The 18025-nt window shown below is 48.5% G+C and overlaps 2 protein-coding genes across 18 annotated transcripts; both read left to right on the forward strand.

Annotated features, from left to right (window-relative positions):
- The first annotated feature begins 74 nt into the window (after nt 1–74).
- cp110 (centriolar coiled-coil protein 110) lies at nt 75–14010 on the forward strand. Of its 17 annotated transcripts, none has more exons than XM_078944004.1 (12): nt 75–135; nt 234–355; nt 475–745; nt 829–957; nt 2232–4350; nt 4422–4543; nt 6172–6270; nt 6660–6755; nt 10226–10327; nt 10402–10518; nt 13339–13415; nt 13511–14010. In XM_078944004.1, exons 3-12 carry the CDS (start codon nt 605–607, stop codon nt 13659–13661), a joined length of 3153 nt encoding a protein of 1050 aa, XP_078800130.1. In that variant the 5' UTR covers nt 75–135; nt 234–355; nt 475–604; the 3' UTR covers nt 13662–14010. The 17 variants fall into 17 exon arrangements, with proteins under 17 accessions (XP_078800130.1, XP_078800140.1, XP_078800132.1 ...); XM_078944006.1 differs by having other exon boundaries at nt 89–135; nt 559–745; XM_078944012.1 differs by having other exon boundaries at nt 89–135; nt 559–745; nt 13342–13415.
- A 51-nt stretch (nt 14011–14061) lies between these two features.
- LOC101156229 (NAD-dependent protein deacetylase sirtuin-7) lies at nt 14062–17561 on the forward strand. Its single transcript, XM_023959806.2, has 10 exons — nt 14062–14274; nt 14357–14494; nt 14839–14943; nt 15036–15106; nt 15186–15258; nt 15579–15677; nt 15925–16161; nt 16292–16372; nt 16441–16547; nt 16822–17561. Exons 1-10 carry the CDS (start codon nt 14170–14172, stop codon nt 17030–17032), a joined length of 1227 nt encoding a protein of 408 aa, XP_023815574.2. The 5' UTR covers nt 14062–14169; the 3' UTR covers nt 17033–17561.
- The last annotated feature ends 464 nt before the right edge of the window (nt 17562–18025 follow it).

An 18025-nucleotide genomic window follows, 5' to 3' on the forward strand; every position in this document is an offset into this window, starting at 1 on the left:
CAATGGCATCGCCTCCAGTTCGTTCTGGAATGTTCTGCGTCTTTTGTTCTGTTTTAAAATAACTCCAGTGTTTAGTGTTATACCATAGTTTATACCCATTTATGTGTAATGCTGCTGTCAGCAACACTGGAGTTTGTAAGTTCTTTGTTAGGTTTTAAAGAAAAACATTTATTAACTTTCACCTGTGTGTTTTTAAAAACGTATTTTTTTAAACCGATGAATGCTTGCTGAAGAGAAAGGCTGCTCCCCTCCCGGCCACCGTAGACTCCGCTCTGCTCCGTCCCGGGTTTTGTGGATTCTCGGCGGGCTCGCGGCTCTGAACGTCGGTTGCTCCGCGAGGAGAGGCGGGTAAAATGTAAACACAGATTCATCATGGAGGAGACTTTGAGTCCCGGTTTGTAATTAAACTTTAGAAAACTTTCCGTGATTAAAAGAAACTTTTACTTTCTTATTTGTGACCCCACCAACTCCTAGCCCTCTTCGCTAAATAAATGTAAGTCAGCGGTTTAATTCAATACGAACTTTACGGAGCTAGCTGTTAGTATTAGCCATCTCCAGGCAGCAAAGCTCCCCGCGCCGCCGCCGATGCAGCTCCTGAAACGCCATGATGGAGGACTACGACGTGTTCGTGCAGCGCGCCTTGTCCCGGCTGATGAGGAGCAGGCGGGACCCGGAGGAAGCCCGGAGCGCCGCGGCTCCGTCCTCCGTCATCCGCTTCCACGGTCTAGCCATCCTGCCCCCGCTGGTACGACGGCGCTGTCAGTGTCAGACACACACGCAGCCGGCGCTGGCTGCTGTCCTCTCGCTGATCTTGTGTTGTGATCGCAGTTGTCTGAAGAGCAGAGGCAGCAGATGCAGGCGCGCAGAGAGGAAGCTCGCGGAGCTGCAGCCCGCATGGAGCTGAAGAAGGAGCGTCCCAGGATGAGCTACGTCCAGACGCTCTTACGCAGCGTCCAGGTGAGCTGCTCCACCCGCGGCTTCAGGCGGTATGGATCCATGAAGTTCAGCGCTTTGGTCAGGGATCCTCCAGCACACCACGCAGACAGACAGAGCTGTTTTAGTCACTTCCTAAATATAATCTGTTACACTTCACCTGCTATTCCAGAGGATCTGCAGAGCATTTAGCATTTTAAGGACACTATTGTTATGGGATATCCAGGCCAACAATGTGGCTCATGTTTGGTAAAATGAAGATGAACTGAGGGCCAGAATGAGACACCATCCAAGACTGGTAAAAGCGGGATTAATGGGAATCATCCGTGAAAATCGTAACTCTTCTTGGTGTACGTAAACCCTCCAGGCCTGCCTAGGTGCTCACTTACTGTGGCTTGTTTCACATAGAATTAGATAGATAGATAGATAGATAGATAGATAGATAGATAGATAGATAGATAGATAGATAGATAGACAACTTTATTTATCCATTTGGGAGGTTCAAGAGGGTGATGGGCATTGATTCAGGGGATTCTATTTAGCAACAATATGATTCATAGCTTAATGTGTGTTTTATGGTGCAGTTCATAGTTGATACTGGAACATAATGAATGATCCGGTTGGATCATATTTGGCTAAAAGGTCAACTGGCGTGACTCAAAGATTAACACTCTGGGTGCTGAACAGTCCAGGCTCTTGCAAGATAATTAAGCGTAAATTAAATAAATTGGATTGTAATGATGGTTTGATCATTTTGTGCTGTCATCACACGCGTGTTGTCCGTTGTGATGCACTTGGTCTTTTTTAGGTTATAGTAAAATAAACCTATGCCCAATACAAAAGGTATTTTTTTCCAATATTGATTATTGATTTATCTCAGTTTGAAACAATCTTTTAAGGGTTTAGGTTGATTCGATTCGATTAACAACTAGCATGAGGGGTAAACATATTTGGACAGCCCGATGCCTGAATGTCTCTCAAATGACCAAGACATTCTGTCAATAAAAAAGCAGGTGAAATTCTCACTGATCAGGCTGCGACAACAGACCTGAAGTCTTCCAGCGCTTTGAGGCTGTGTTCAGACTGGACACATTTGGTCCGCTTAAAGTGACCCAGAATTCCTTTTCCCAGATTATCCGGAACAGATTTTCAGTGTGAATGCACAGAATCACTGCTTTATTCAGGAATGATGCGATGAATGGGGGTCGGTGGCGTTCTTCATTTGAGTTGTGATGTCATTCATGGCATTGATGGAACCCCAAGTAAACCTCCTCCTTGTGTTTTTCTTTTAAAAGCAGCTGAGGAAGACTCCAACGCTGGAAGAGCTACTTCAGGAGTCTGACGTTCCGACCAAATGCTCTCCTCCTCCTTTTCCTCCCCCTCGGAGAAGCTCCTCAGAGTCCCACAGTGAGGCTTCTGTTAGGACCGAGCGTGGTCTTTCCCCAGCATCTGCAGAGAAGTTAGAAAGCAGTTCTCCTTCTCCACTCTCTCCCATCAGTGCCTCTCTCACTCCCGAAAAGCAAATCTGCTGTGAAGGGGGCATCAGTGGCCGAGTGGAAAGCCCCAACCCGCCAGAGCTGCAGTCCTGCTGTGGCGGACAGTTGTCTTCTTCAGGTTACTTGAGCCACAAGAGCGTAGAAATGTCTGTGTCCAGCGTGATGGACCAACAAATCTGCACCTTCAACTCTTCTGGAGAAGCTTGTGGCGTTGGAGGCGGGTTCCTTCACAGCACCTCAAATACAATAGCGGCTCGTCCAGATATTATTAGCCACCCTCCTGTGGATGGCGAGGAACTAGAGAGGAGCGGACTGGAGTGTTCCGTTTGTGGAGCCGCCTCTCTCTACGATCATCTGCCATCGGAGGAGTCTGGAAGTGTGGAGCAAACGGATGATGGTTCCTTCCCTGCGGTGCTTCAGTCTACGGATGGAGACGTAGATGAGGGGCCAGTCGCTGCTGGAGGAAACCCGGCCGAAACTGAACCAGGAGACAACCTGCTCCACTCGGAAAGGCTGTGTGAGGAGAAGCCTCATCCCCGGAGCCTCAAGGCCTTGCTGAAGAAATCTCAGGAGTACCGGCGGCAACAGCGGATGCTGAGGAACCAGTCCAGAAACGCCAACATCCAGCAGCTGCTGAGAACGCTAGCAGAGGAACAGAGCCTCTCCGATAAGGAGAACGATGAGCATCTCTGTAGGAACAACAGGGCTGCAGACGGAAACAGAACCAAAGAGCGGGGAGGGGCCCCATCAGTGGGAACGTCACAGAAACCCAGGGAGAACTATGAGATAATTGGGAGTGAAATCGCTGGGAACAACACCAGCACGGACACCCAGAGCTCTCCTGTAACAGGAAGTGGAGACACCTCAGAGCTTCATCTGGTTTCAAAAACAATCCTGAGAAATAAGCTGAACACTTTTCAGGAGTTGATCATCCCAGCTGACACCTCCCCACCTCAGGACTGCCTTCCCGGGGGCGCAGCCTTCTCTAAAGGAGCAGCTAAGTTCTGCAGTGTCCCAGCGCCCAGCTTCTGCTGCAGTCCCAGTCGATTCAAAGACGGCTGCGTCAAACATCTGCAACCCGCTGAAGGAGCCGAGACCTCCGAGGAGAAGCGAAGAGTTCAAGTTACCACGACTTCTGCAGGTGAGGAAGAGGAGGTGGAGGAGGAGGTGAGCGGCGTGTCAGCCCAAAGTTCACGGCACCTGGAGCACCTGGAGGTCAGCCTGACCGGCCTGAAGAGCCTGATCTCATGTCTGGAGTCTGCAGTGAAGGAAAGTCCGGAACAAACTGAGAGCAGCTGGAGGAAACGAACGGGTCAGAACCACTGCTCGGACTGCAGGCAGGGGGGCGATGAAGAGAAGGGGTGCGGTGAGGGGTCAGGACGACCCACTGCTATGAGCATCAGCGATGTGGAGGGCGCTGTGCTCACAGTCCAGGAGGCAGGAGGCCCCATCAGGCAGGCCTCAGTGGGGGGCAGTTACACCCAACGCAGAGACGGCCGGCAGCAGCCGCCCCCTCCCAAATGCGTCTTATCAGCAGCACCGCAGACACGGATCCCCTGTTTATTCCGAAACCCCCTGCATGGGAACGCAGCTCCAGGGGGGGTCTCTGTGCTTTCAGGGACAAGTTGCCGTCCGGCTGCAGGAGGAGGGCGCCCCCCCACAAAATCCCCGCCTCTCAATCATTCGTTTGACGTGGAAAAACCATCCGGACTCTGGCTCCTGGAAGCATCCGGAACCCCCCGGGATCCACAGTGTGGTGTCGGTCAGGGGGCACATCTGACCCCAGAGAGCGGGGGCGAGGAGCAGGCGGGGACGTCTAGGGTCAAACGGCGACTGGTGATGCATGAGACGGAGCAGACTCCAGAGAGGAGGACGGGGTGGGCGGGGCCTGTTGTTAGGCCCACCTCCAGCACCCCCACAGGTAAGAGCCCTGGCTGCAGGTGCACGTCGCTGCTCGTTCACCAGTCAGGATGTCCGTGTCTCCCTGTTCAGCTTCGGCCGGCTGGTTTGAGGACAGGGACGCCGACCAGCAGGAGCAGCTGAAGGAGGTCCACGCCGCCCGGCTCAGAGCCCTGCAGGAGGTGCACCGGCAGCAGCAGGAGCGACTCCTGCAGGTGAGGCGGGGCGTGACGTTGCTCTTGATGCATGACGGACAGGAAACCCTGCTGCGTCCACGGGTGTCCACCCACGCCCCACGCAGACGAAGCTGCTGCCGCTGTCTCAGACCTGCTTCTCCTGCGGTGGGGAGGTGTTCTCAGCATGTGAGATGTCAGAGACTCGGTCGCCCACTCTGCCTCACGTCCACCTGAGATCTTTGCTGTGGCTCCTGTAAACATCGCTTCATGTTTGCAGCAAACAAGTTATTGCTGCATAAATGCATCTCCAGCTCAAATGTTCTCCAGCCGAGTAAATAGTTCTTGAACTAAAGGAGGTTTGTGAATGAAGAAGAGCTCTCTGCAGCTCTTCTAAATCCCACCAGCTTCACTTATTACCTGAGTGGCATTTCACTCAGATGGAATCACTTCGTCTTAAATATAGAGTTTGTAAGATTTAATTAGCTAACTGGGAGTAAAACAGTAAAAACAGCTATGGTTAGTGAAATGCCCGTTATGGTTTTGTCTGTTCAGTTTTCCGTCCGTACATCACAGCAAAGGGATCATAGATTCAGGGCGCACGCCAGGTTATCTGTAGCAGAGCCTGATTTGTCGGCTGCGTTTGTTCCGTTGTGCGTTCAGACAAGGTGAACTGAAGCGTGGCGAGGCCGGCGAACATGTGGTGCGGATAGCGGTGCAGGCGCCGTTCAAAACTGCCGCTCTCCAAAGCTGCGTCGTCAGTCCCAATCGTTGGGGGGGGGGGGTCACGTCGTGGTCGTTGGTCTGAAATCATAACGACGACAATTCTCACATTTACTGTGGATTAGCCGTTTAAAATCAGCTTCCTTCAAATGTTTGCAGGTCTCACAATTTCTCTTAAAGCAGAGAGCAAATGTTTGGAGGCACACGTGCACACGCACCAGCGCACGCTCCCTCATTTACCTGTTAGTGTGCCCCTGGGTCCCGAAAGACATCTGCTCATTACAAGAGACCTTCAAACACCCCCACCTGCCCAAGCCGGGAAGAGAGTAGGGTACCATAAATGTTTCATTCTGTCCCTAAGAGGCGAGCTGGCACGGTCGCCCCTGACTATGTGTGTGCGCGCGTGCGTGCGTGCGCACGAGAGGCTTGAAGGACGCCGGCTGTTGGCTGGCAGCCTCTCCTGGAGCTGGTGTCTGTGTTTGTTCTTGGCCGGCGTCCGCAGCCCCGTTAATCGCCGCTTCTGCTAAATTGATGTGTCTTTAACAGCAGAATAATGAACAGAAGACGCTTCATAGCAGGACATGTGACTCTCCTGTTCGTTCATCATTTGTGAGCGAGCTGGCCGGACTTTCTGGGGGGGGGGTGTTGACACAGAAAAGAAGAATAATTTGTTTAATTCATGACTGTCTGTGGTTCAGTGCCAGCTCTTCCTGCTGAGCACCACCACTAGTGATGATTTTTCACCCCCCCCCCGCTTTGTGTCAAACCACCTTCCAACTGTTTTCTTTCATTTCCTCATCCTCTCCTTCATCAAACCTCCCCCCGTCTCTTACCACAATTCATTTCTTTCTCCCGCCTCATTTGTGCTTCTCTCCAATCCAATAATATATTCCTCCTCATCTGTTCCCAAACGTGCACACCTGCATCCCCCCCCCCTCCTTTCCCAGGCTTTGGCGGCGCGTTTCCATCACCTCCAGAGCGTCTCCCTCCCTCGCTCCGTTTCAGGCTCCTGTCTCGGGGACACGCTGACCTTCTCCGTCCCTCAGGTACCCCACATGTGCCGTCCGATCAGTCTTTGACCTTTTGTCTGCTGGGCTCCTCCTCCTCTGATCACCATCAATCATGTCTTTTTGTCGTTCTGCTGGATTCAGCCCGAGCGGCTCCACTTCATCTGCTGTGCATAAAGGGCCTTTAATGCTGCCGCTCTTGAATCAACAAGTGAATGCCGGCACATCAGCTGCTTATTATTTGGTTTCTCTCAGTGATGAGCTGTGTCCACTCGCTGTCGCGCTCTAAGCAGATGCCAGCCAAAGGACCTTGAAGCTGCGTGGGAAATGAATTGATTGTCATTGATGGAATTAGCATTCTCCTCTCTTCCCCTCATGTCTTCATCATTCTCCCCTCTGGGGGATTTCTCCTCTCCTCTCCTCATCAGCACCTGCGCCCCCTGCTGGCAGCGGCTGTGAAGGGTTTTCTGACGCGCAGACTGCTGAGGACTGAGCGCGTGGCGCAGCTGCTGCGCACCATCAGGGTACGTGAACGCAGCCCATCAGCTGCCAACTCACATTCTGTTGGGATGTTTTCTAATATTGAACAAAAGCTACCAGGAGTCTGGAACCGAGGTTTAAAACAGAGAAGTATTGACATATTGGAGCAGTGGCGGGTTTTGATATGGGCGATGTGGGCGGTCGCCCAGGGCGGCACGTCATAGGGGGCGGCATTTGCCGTGCCTGATGCGTTACACATAATGTGCTACATACTGAATTCAAAGAGGAAGCTTGGAGCTTTTAATTTGAAATTGCTTCAGCAGCCGACACTTAATGCTTTTATTTTAATACATCAGACTATTAAGAATGTCTTCCTCCTATTTCCTCTTCAAACTTATGGTGCAAAAAAAAAATAAAAATAGAATACCTCAGAGTGAAACAACGTAAAACAGGCCCATGAAAAGGAATTAGGCAGAACAAACACCCGTGCTCAACTAAGGTTGGGCGATGTCCCCTAAATTGGCCGTTGACGATGTTTGCTGTCAACCATCGGGATGGACGATGACATCGTCGGGGGGGGGGGGGGGGGGGGGGGGGTATTTTTGCATTTTTCGTTCTTATATAACTGCTATTCGTTATTTTGCTTTTTTCATCTTATTTCCCAACTAATGGTTAATCCGCGATGATCCAGTATAAACTGAGGGAAGTGACTTTAACAGAAAAAGTAACAAGCAAGATAGAAAAGAAGTAGTCCGCTCCCGCACTTCACTAGTGAAGTGGACCGGCGGAGCGCGGATTACAGCTTTGTGTTTGATGGGAAGGGGGGGGGGGGGGGGGGTGCTTTGTTACATGAGCCGTATGTGTGGGAGATTTAAGACTGCGATCCGTCCCGCAGCTCTAGGGGTACTACCTACCGAACTCAGAACCGGGTCTAAACGTGTGTCTGAGCACAGCTCGGATCGTCAGCAGACACACAGCGGTTTGAGCATCAAAGCAGAAATGTCGCTCAGTCCTTAGAAAACATTCAAACAATGACGTGGATTTGTGTTTCCAGTCGTGTCCCGACTAAATAAAGGCTGATGTTACACACAGGATGCAGCGCCACCCAAAGCTAATGTTGTTAGCCCGTGTTAGCATACTGCTAATCCTGGCTTCGTTCAGAAAAAGCACTGACCACACGGATTAAAATTCAAATGATGAGCGAACAGGTGTTTCATAATAACCGTAACATTATTAAAAGCACGTTTAGAAGGTCATCTTGTATTTTACCGAGCTGACATGTCAATGTATATAGCCGCTCGGCGCTGTTATCGTTTTGTATTGAATTGTTACATTCTATAAAGTTGGGAAAAAAAGCCGCTCGGCGGAAGTTGTATCCCCTTCCGGTTTTCAAACTGCGCATGTGCGAATACTGCGCGTGTGCGAATGATTTATTCCGACCGAAATTGTGACCTTAGTGAACGTTTTTATATTCTGAAAACATTTTTCTGGGCCCATGTACACGCTTGAATTCTAATCCGACCATTGATCCCATCAAGATATTTTGTACATGTAACCGCGGCTTATGGTGTCGACGCGCAACGTGGCGGGGGCGTGGCATCACGATGGTGGTCTCTCCATCGGGATGTCAGTCACCCATCACGATGGACGATGATATCGTCCATCGGCCCAACCCTATGCTCAACCCAATTTCGAAAAAAGCAGGCAATGGAGATTATTTCCCACAATTCTTTGCTCCGACACAGCAGACCCGATGCGCACGTGACCACCGCCCTCTGCTACAAGACTCTTGCGGCCACACCTCTTTGCGGTAGTCTTTCGAACATAAGTCAAAAAACTCGAGAGGGGAGCGCAACTCGCGGTGGCTGGCTGAATCACACTAACAGGTGATTGGGAGTCTTTTTCTATCTAACAATCAACTCTGGGCCGCAGCTGCGCCTCCCGTCATAGAGACGGAGCCGCGTGTGTCAGAGGGAAGGGGAGGGGGAGGGGGGATGAGCGCAGACCATTTTTTATGGATTGAGTTTTTTTGGAGGTTTTCTACTGTTGGTGTTGCACAAATTTAGGGAAATGCCAAATATTTTTGGAGTAATCCCACTGATGAGTTCTATGATTTAGTCTTTAATGTTTTATAAGACCTAAACATATTAATCACAATAAGTTTTATTTTTTAGATCTAATCCCTCTGATATGTTTCACAAAGACACACACAGGACGTCACACATTAAGAAATTATTGCTAAAAATGAAGCAGGAGTCCAGCTCTAAAAAAAATGCTCTAAAAAATGATGAAAGAGCAAAAAAATGGAATTATTTGATATGTAATTTCTTATTAATATTTCCAGGCTTTCTTTGTTTTTGTCCTGCAGCATGTTCATATTTGTATAATTTTGACAGAATATATTTAAATGGAGAACAAAATATTACAAGTTATTTAAGGTTTAACTTGAGTTATTCTGGATTAATGTTCCTGTTTTTATTCATATTTATGTTCAAAAAGTTCAGTGTAAAAGGTTTAAAAGTTTAGCTTTAGTGTGTAGTTCAGTAAATCTTTATCTTCTTCGGCTCAAAACCTTAAGCGTGTTTTTAACTAAGGCCCCCTGTGTGACTGAGTTTGACCCCCCTGTAATACGAGTCTAGAAAATTCATGCATTTTTTGAGTAAAATGGCTAAATAGAAGATAGGGAACACAACAGGATGTTGTCAAATTTTGTATGTGTGCGCGGGGGGGGGCTGGTGGGGTTACTCGCCCAGGGAGTACCGGTAAGTTAGTGTAGAACCGCCACTGTATTGGAGTCTCAGCCATGTTGACTTCCTGTCACTGCCTCCTCAAAATGCCCCTTTCTAGATGATGGTTAGACCTGCTGTCATTAGTAAATGCATTACATGTTCTCACAGCCGTTTGCTGCGTCGGACCTGCAGCAGCGTCGTGATTGAAAAGAGCTCATTCTGCAGATGATGCTGCCAAATTCCCTATTTCTGTTACATCCATGTTTATGCTGTTTAGGGCTGCACAATATGAGGAAAACTTGACATGTTAGTGATCAATATTGCAATGAGGATATAACATGCGATACATATACAAATAGCAAAACAACCAAAAACATTTCCATTTCACGGCAACAGTCTAAATAAGAGTCAAAATGACTTAAATAACACCCCAAAGGAGACGAGCATCTATTATAAAATGGGTCCATCCCGTTGGTTAAATGCATAAATGGATTTATTTGATTGATTAAATACTTCAAGCTGCCTTAAGATTGTTTGAGCACATTTAAGGTTACCATTTATTGCAGTTTTCTCCAACTTTTGGGATGTGCATATAGCACAGCTTGATATCGCAATAACGATAAAATTGCGATTTATTGTGCAGTCCTAACTCTGTTTATGTTATTTTCATTCTGTTGGATAAAAAATTATGAATTTATGTGAGATAGGAATGTTTCTATTTCATTGAAATGCAAAAAACCAAACTTTGGTGGAGTTGGGTGGGACTGATGATGCCGCTGATGCAGGACACGCAGCAGTTCCTGCAGAGCTTCCAGCAGCAGAGTGTGGCCAGAGGAGCCGTCTGCAGCAGGCAGGACGTCGTACTGCAGGAGAGAGTCGCCCTGCAGGTAAGACGCCAAGCATGCTGGAACTCATCTGTCAGTCCACCGACTCTCTGAAACCCCGGCGATTCCTTTTGCAGCTCCGCGCCGCTCGTTACGAGCTGTACGACGTTTTCTTCAGCCTGTCAGCCAGAGAGAGGATGCAGATGATCGGCTGGGACAGAGAGCTGGCAAAGGAGAGGGAAGTCAGACGGCAGGTGATCCCCCGCTTCCTCTGCATGTGCGCAGTCCTGTGGTGGTTAAATTAGATGAAGCCGTCTCACGGCAGGATGTGGAGGAACACCGTCTGTTTTCAGAGCTTCTGATGGGGAACCCCGCAGCACAAGACGTTGATTTTTGGTGCTCTGCTGGAAGAAAGGCTGCTCCCTTGCTTCCCTCCTCCTGTGCTCTACCATGAATTTTCTAAGGGGGGGGGGGGGGGGTGTAATTAAAACTTCAGAGCATTTTCTTGCAAAAAAGTTGCTCCTATTCTGATTGTGGGGTTACAGAAGACTGTCCATCGATTTGTGAAGCCAAAGGTGGGTAGATGTGACAGAGTTTAAAATATTGAATCAAACAGTAAATATGCTCCTGGTAGCGTGTTATTCTGAGCCCCAGATGTTTGTTGTTTTAACCTCCTGCTAAAAAATGCTGCTTTGGAGCTGCTGGAAAGAAGGAAATTCTGACAGTGGATGGAACGTTATGTAAGGGTTAATTCAATTCAATTTTATTTGTATAGCCCAAATTCACAACAACAGTCGTCTCGATGGGCTTCGTATCGGTAATTGAAAAAGTTAAACATAAAATCAAAAGGGTCATGAATACATAGAATTCAAGAGGAAAATACTAAATTGAACTAACAAACTGACTAAACTAAACTGGACATCCCTGCCCTTAGACCCCCCTTCACAGTATGGAAAAACTCCGGAATTCCGGAAAAAACGAAGAAACCTCAGGGGTGTCCACATGAAGGAGGGACCCTCCACCAGGACGGACAGGCGATTAACCAGAACTCAATGGCCGACTAAGTGTGCATTATTACCTTTTAACGCACGCCGTGGAAGCCTGAACCTTCGCGTCGGACGGTTGCTTCCGCCAAGTGCGTTAAAAAGTAATAATGCACACTTCGAAGGCCATTAACCCGCTTACACCATGGTCACTTACAAAAGCAATATTCGTCCGCGTCGCGCAGCACAACCGCTGCAGTCAAGATTCTGCGATATGTGTATATATATATATATATATATATATATATATATATATATATATATATATATATATATATATATATATATATATATATATATATATATATATATATATATATATATATGCTGATCTTCGCGATGGGTTGAATAAAGCATTAGTTCAGAGAGAAAGTTCATCTCTTACCGCTTGTTTTTGTCCAAACGATGAAGCAAAAGCCGGCGCAGTGATACAAAACATTTAAGCTAGGTGACCGGAACTTCTTTTTTCACCGTGCGGTTATGAGGTTTTAACGCACACCCAGCAGCCAATCAGAATCGAGTATTCACCCGGACCATGGTATATGAGGAAGGTGCGGTGGAAGCAGTCCTTTTTACCTCACCATGAAGTTCAAAACAGTCAGACCTCCTGTAACCCCCTCCCTATCACGCCCCTCCACCCGTCGAACACCTCATGCTCCGCCCACCGCCCGGCCTGTACGAGGCTGAAGTGGACATGTGACATTTCTAGCTTCCAGGTTCCCTGAACTTTTGAGGGGAAAGTTTATCTTCTTCCTCTAAAATGGCTGCAGCTGCTTTAAACTTTATGGGTTGACTGGATTTTGTGCTGGAACCACTAAAATGTGATCTAGATTTTCCCTTAACCCAAAACTGTCAAAGTGGAAGCTAAGAAATTGGACGCCAACTTCAGACTCGTCCCACATATAAGAAGCGATGCCTAAAAATAAAAAAAAAAGAATAAAAATAACAGAGCCTTAAACTAGTATTTTCTCAACATAATAATAAAAGTGAATCTGACATTTGAGCAAATTTATAAGCAGCGTCCATTTATGCAATGGCCATAAATGCATATTTGGAGTAAAGACTCCTGGTTATTGTCGGTTGAATGCAGATTTCTGTTTTCTTTGAAGTCAAAGGCTCTTCTCTGGATCCTCTGGATCTTCTCTGCTAAAGTAAATTTTCCAAAAACGTTTTGTTTTTTTCAAACTTTGCCAGCTTGGATGGAGGTTTCAATCTAGCGATCAGAAGGTAGCGGATGTATTTTCGACCGAGCGACTCGACATCCGTCAACATTAGGTCTGATGTGGTGGAGAGAATCCGGTAGTTTTCCAAAAATAAAACTTCCTTCAGAATCAGATTAGAAATAAAATGGAACAAATGTAGCGGTAGGTCATGTTTGTTTTTCTCTACTCGGCCCGGTACCAACTGTCCCACAGACCGGTACTGATCCGTGCCCCGGGACTTCAGAATTCTCTGTGCACAGAAACGTGTGGGCAGGGAAATTTGGGAACATTTCATTCTGACTCCTGTTCCACATCGATATCAGGTTATTATGGTATGTCAGCATCACACTGGGCCAGGCAGGTTTTCAACATGTGAAAAGACTGAAGAGTTGATCCTCAAAGACGTTCATCACACAGTCAGACATCTGCAGAACATCTGCTCCAGAAAGGTGTGGTGACTCACTGTCATCACAATTTCCATCAGTCACTTTGTATTGTTGTCTTTTCATGTTGTGTAGTGACACACAGGTGTTTGCTGGCACAAACTCATTAGTGACACACACCGTCTAACTACATTTTTGTGCATTTCAAACACTTTCTGCTTAGGAATCCCCCCGCCTCGTACTTTAGTCTGCTTCTTTCAGCTGAGAAGCCTGAGGCAAAGCAGCAGCAATTTAACAGTTTCATCATGTTCTCCACACCAGGAAAGACTTGCTGCTACATTCTTTGTAAAAGAAGAATAAATGCTAAATAATTTTAAAATTGTGGCTCTCCAGCTTTCATAGCTACCCTGCTGTTCTTCCAGACTTTTTTCTGTCTGTTTGTCTAGAAGACAGGAAGTTGTCCAGGACAGACGATACTGTCAGCTGCAACACAGAAGTCACTGGAGAGGAAGAGAGAAGCCATGTGAGTTTGCACTACGTTACCATGACAACGCCCATGTATGAGCCAACCTGCATCAGCTGCAGCTCGATTCTTCCCCTTCTTTCCCGGCGCTCCAGGATTCAGAGAAAAGTTGCTGAAAGGACCGGGGGATTAAGGACCAGGACCGGACCGAAGCTCTTTGACGACAAACCGCAACCAAGGAAACAAGGACAGACTAGAGCGCGTCTGCAGAGAGCCACAAAGAGCGCCGGCTCCTCCAAACCGTGACTCCTTCACTATGAGGCCCAGCTAAGCTGCAGCGTCTCAGGATAATCTAGAGTCAATGCAGAAACTCAGCTGGTCGTGCATTTACCCGCCAAAATGCTCACACTGAGAGTGTTTTGTGTTTCTTTTTTTGTTCGGGCCGTTTGGCATCTCCAGTTGCCCCTCCCGTCGCGTTCATGGTTAAACAGACTGTCTTCAAAAATATTCTCAAAAGGATGTGTGTCTGTCATATTTAAAGTAGACTGTTTGAAATGTTCTTCTCAGCCTTAAACTTTATTCTCAGCTGAAGAAACCTTTTCAGTTTTCATTTCTGGTATTTTATGTTATTTATTAATAAAGTTTTTTACTCTGATGTTGTGCTGTTTGTTGATGTGTTGACACACTCCCCACCAGCAGGGGGCGCAGCTGAGTTTTCTGCTCGTCCGCTGACTGGCTGGTTCCGGTTTAGGCTCCGCCATGGCGCCGAGCTTTATTATGAACAGATAACCGGTTCGGGTCTCGCTCAGGCGGGATGGAGGAGGTGCCGGGTACGGGCACAAGTGCGCGAGCGGAGAGGAAGGCGTTGGAAAAGGCTAAAATCCAGCAACGGGAGAGCGAGAGGAACATCCTCCGGCTGGTGAGTAGGAGCGGAGCCCGCAGCTAAGCGCCTCGTCGGTCCTCCGCCGGCGGTAAACCGAGCCGGTTCTGGTGTGCCGCAGGTCGGACAGGTCCTGAAGAAACCGGAAGCTGAGCGGTCCGAGGAGGAGGCCGCGGCGCTGCTGCTCCACAGAGACGCCGCGGAGGAGCTGTGCAGGAGACGGAGCCGCAGGGACGGCCTCCGGAGGAAGCAGGAGGAGGTAAGGGGGGGTTAGTGGAGCCCCCACCTCCAGCAGTCAGCTGACATGATGGAACCAACTGTTCAATCTTCAAAACCTAAAACTTTTAGGAGCTTTTTACAAACATGTTCCTTTTCTGATCATTGTAATGATTGTCTTGTGTTATTGCTGTTTCATCCTGTGGCTCCTTTGATTTTTCTTTCTCAAAAAGTGTCATCTTTTGCCAGGCCACAGTTAAAAAATAAAGATTTATTTTCTCGAATCTGTCTTGCCGGGATAAATAAAGGTTAAATAAAATGACTGATCTGATAACAGCTTTTGATTTTTTTAACATTGTCAGTAATTCCAGGTTGTCCTGATTGCAGGTTTTTGATGACGCTGAAGTGCTGAAAGGTAAAGTGCAGCAGTTAGCCGCCGCCGTCCGTCAGGCCAGTCACCTGGTGGTTTACACTGGAGCGGGGATCAGCACGGTAAGGATGCCCCCCCCCCCCCCCCCCCCCCCTCCCGTCATCGGCATCCTCCTGGGCAGCCTCTGCAGCCTTCATAGTGCCTTTTCTTCCAGGCAGCATCCATCCCAGATTACAGGGGGCCCAACGGGGTGTGGACGCAGCTGCAGAGGGGGCAGGCCGTCAGGTGAGGATGGAAGAAGGCCGCGCATCCCCTACCACAAGCCGTGTTTCTGATCTCCTGGGTTTTTTAATTGTGTTTTCAGCTCGTCGGACTTGAGTCAAGCTGAGCCGACACTTACACACATGTGCATCAGGATGCTGCACGAGGAGAAGCTGGTATGGAGGAGCCTGATGTGTTAAAAAAGGAATCTATGAATTAATTCAAGATTCACTTAGAAGAGACTGATTCATCTTATCTATGGATCAATTCTCATTTGGAGCCATTTCTTGTGCATTTTTTCCAAGCAGGAGCAGTTTTTCTGATAGTTCTGGATATTAATTTAAATATCAGTTTTACTATTAAAAGTTCATTTAACAAATCCAGAAACGTGAAAAGAGTTTTTTTTTCATAAAAAAAGATCCTTGAATGAACATCTGAAAAAAACCACCTTTATTTGTAATTGTGACGGCGTGTGTGTTTGTGTGCGTGCATACAGGTGAAGCATGTTGTATCTCAGAACTGTGACGGCCTTCATCTGCGCAGCGGTCTGCGCAGACACGCCCTGTCAGAACTCCATGGAAACATGTTCATCGAGGTAACTGGAGCGGTGGCGGTGGTGCTGGTGGGGTAATAATGGGATTGGATAACCATAACGGGTGGGATTCAGTGTTTTCATGTGGCTGTCAGAGGTCCGGGTGAATGCAGAGGGTTGTGTGTAAAACTGAAGCCAAATCAGTCATGAATCAAATGTTTGAGAGGCCAAAGAGGGAGGCGCATGGGTGGAGTAAAGGAGGAGCCCAGGGTGGGTGTTTCCACCTAAACCCGCCTCTCTGCATCCACAGGTGTGCACTTCCTGCTCTCCGGTCAGAGAGTACGTGCGCTTGTTCGATGTGACGGAGCGGACCTCACTGCACCGCCACGCCACTGGTCGCAGCTGCAGCTGCTGTGGCGCAGAACTCCGAGACACCATCGTTCACTTCGGAGAGCGCGGGAGCCTGGAGCAGCCGCTGAACTGGGAGGGGGCCGTGGAGGCAGCCAGGAGGGCCGACGTCATTCTCTGCCTGGGCTCCAGTCTGAAGGCAGGCTTCATTAGCTATAGATCCTGTCTGAATTCCCGTCTCACCTTCTGAACTTAGTAAAATGATCTCCTGTGTCAAGGATGCAGTCACCGTCATTTCTGTCTATGTGCTCTGACTCCTCCCCCTCCAGGTGCTGAAGAAATACTCCTGTCTGTGGTCCATGAACAGACCCGTGAATAAAAGGCCGAAGCTCTACATCGTGAACCTTCAGGTACGGCTGCAGTCGCTTTGAGGTCAAATCTGTCGATGACCCGGTTCTGATCCGTTTGTGTTTATTAGTGGACGCCCAAAGACGACCTCGCTGTCCTGAAAATTCACGGCAGGTGTGACGACGTCATGCGGCGGCTCATGGAGGAGCTGAACCTCCAGATACCTGCGTACGACAGGTGAGAACAGAGGAAGGAGAAGACGACCCTGATCACGTGGGAGAAGCAGCTGGAGGAGCTCACTGCTTTGTTTGTCACACAGACTCCAAAACATTCTGATGACCAGAGTCGTCTTCTCAAAGTTCTCATGTAAAGCTGAAGTCCAGAATGAGATGACCGCATCTCCGTTTGAACTTTTCTCTTGGAGGATCCAGAAATAAGTCTGACTGAGCTAGTCTGACTCAGATTAATAATCTCTCTTTGCTTCCTGTCTGTCCTGCTTCTGCCTCTTCAGGACGAAGGACCCCATCTTCAGTTTAGCCGCCCCTCTGAGGCCAGAAGAGCTGCACAGTCACACCCGTGAGCTCATAGCACCCCCCAGTGGACAGGACAGGGGCTCCGCTGACTGCGGGGTGCAGATGAAGGAAGGCCCCCATGTGCAGGGGGGCTGGTTTGGACGAGGCTACGGCAAAGGAAGGAGGAAGAGGAGGAAAAAAGCGGCATGACACTGGAACATGTGGATCATGGACGACTTTTAGGGTGCTTTGATGTGAATCACCTCTGTAGTGTGGGGGGTGTTCTGATGTTTACAAAGACTTCACTGCGTTGTGCAGCTTCTGTTCTGGGCGCCGGCAGCGGAACCGTCTATAGTTCAGCTGAACGTTTGGGCCGACAGAACCGTTTCCATGGTCTCAGTGTTGTCTGTTGGTGGAAAGCTGCGGCGGTGTTCCTTCATGATGTCTCATGTCTGCAGTTTTTTATAAATAGATCATGGGTATATTTTTGTAGAGTTTATTTTCAGGTGATGGAAACTGGATTTGGTTTCCGGTGTTTGGTTCCCCTGGTTTGCTCTGCTGCGACCTCAGGTCTGCTGTGGGTTAACTTATGTGTACTGCACCATGAGGAGCCATGAATCTGCTTTTCCTGTGAGGTCATCTTCATCGTGGCAGGAGCCGCTGAAGTGAACCATCCTTGTTTTGTTTTTTTCCAAAGTTAATGCACGGAGGAGTGAATAAATGCTGGCTTTTCATCCTTTTCCCGTTTCTGTGACTTACTGCCAAATAAATGACACGCTGAACGTATGTGGCTGCAGCTCCACTGAATGCATGCGGCTGCAGCTGTGCTGAATGCATGCGGCTGTGCTGAACGCATGCGGCTGCGCTGAACACATGCGGCTGCGCTGAACGCATGCGGCTGCAGTAAACATCTGTGGAGTTCTGATGAACATTGAAGCTTTATTAGATGTTTGAGCTTATCACCTTTCTGCACTGCAAAGCAGCTTTCACTGATTCGCATAGGTGGTTTGGCAGAGTTTTACGCCGGGTGCTGCTCCAAAAGGCAACCATCATCTGACGGGCGGTAATGTCTGTGTAGCCCCCCCCCCCCCCCCCCCCCCCCCTTCTGCTCCTGCAACTCTCCCGCATTCAGAGGTTTTCAGTTGATGCTATTGTGGAGTGAGGCAGAAGACAGGAGAGTATAGAAGATCCTTTCAGATGGAG

Source organism: Oryzias latipes (genome assembly GCF_053564925.1).
Source record: "Oryzias latipes strain Hd-rR chromosome 1 unlocalized genomic scaffold, Olatipes_Hd-rR_3.1 chr1_Y_2".
In the NCBI taxonomy this organism is placed as follows: domain Eukaryota; kingdom Metazoa; phylum Chordata; class Actinopteri; order Beloniformes; family Adrianichthyidae; genus Oryzias; species Oryzias latipes.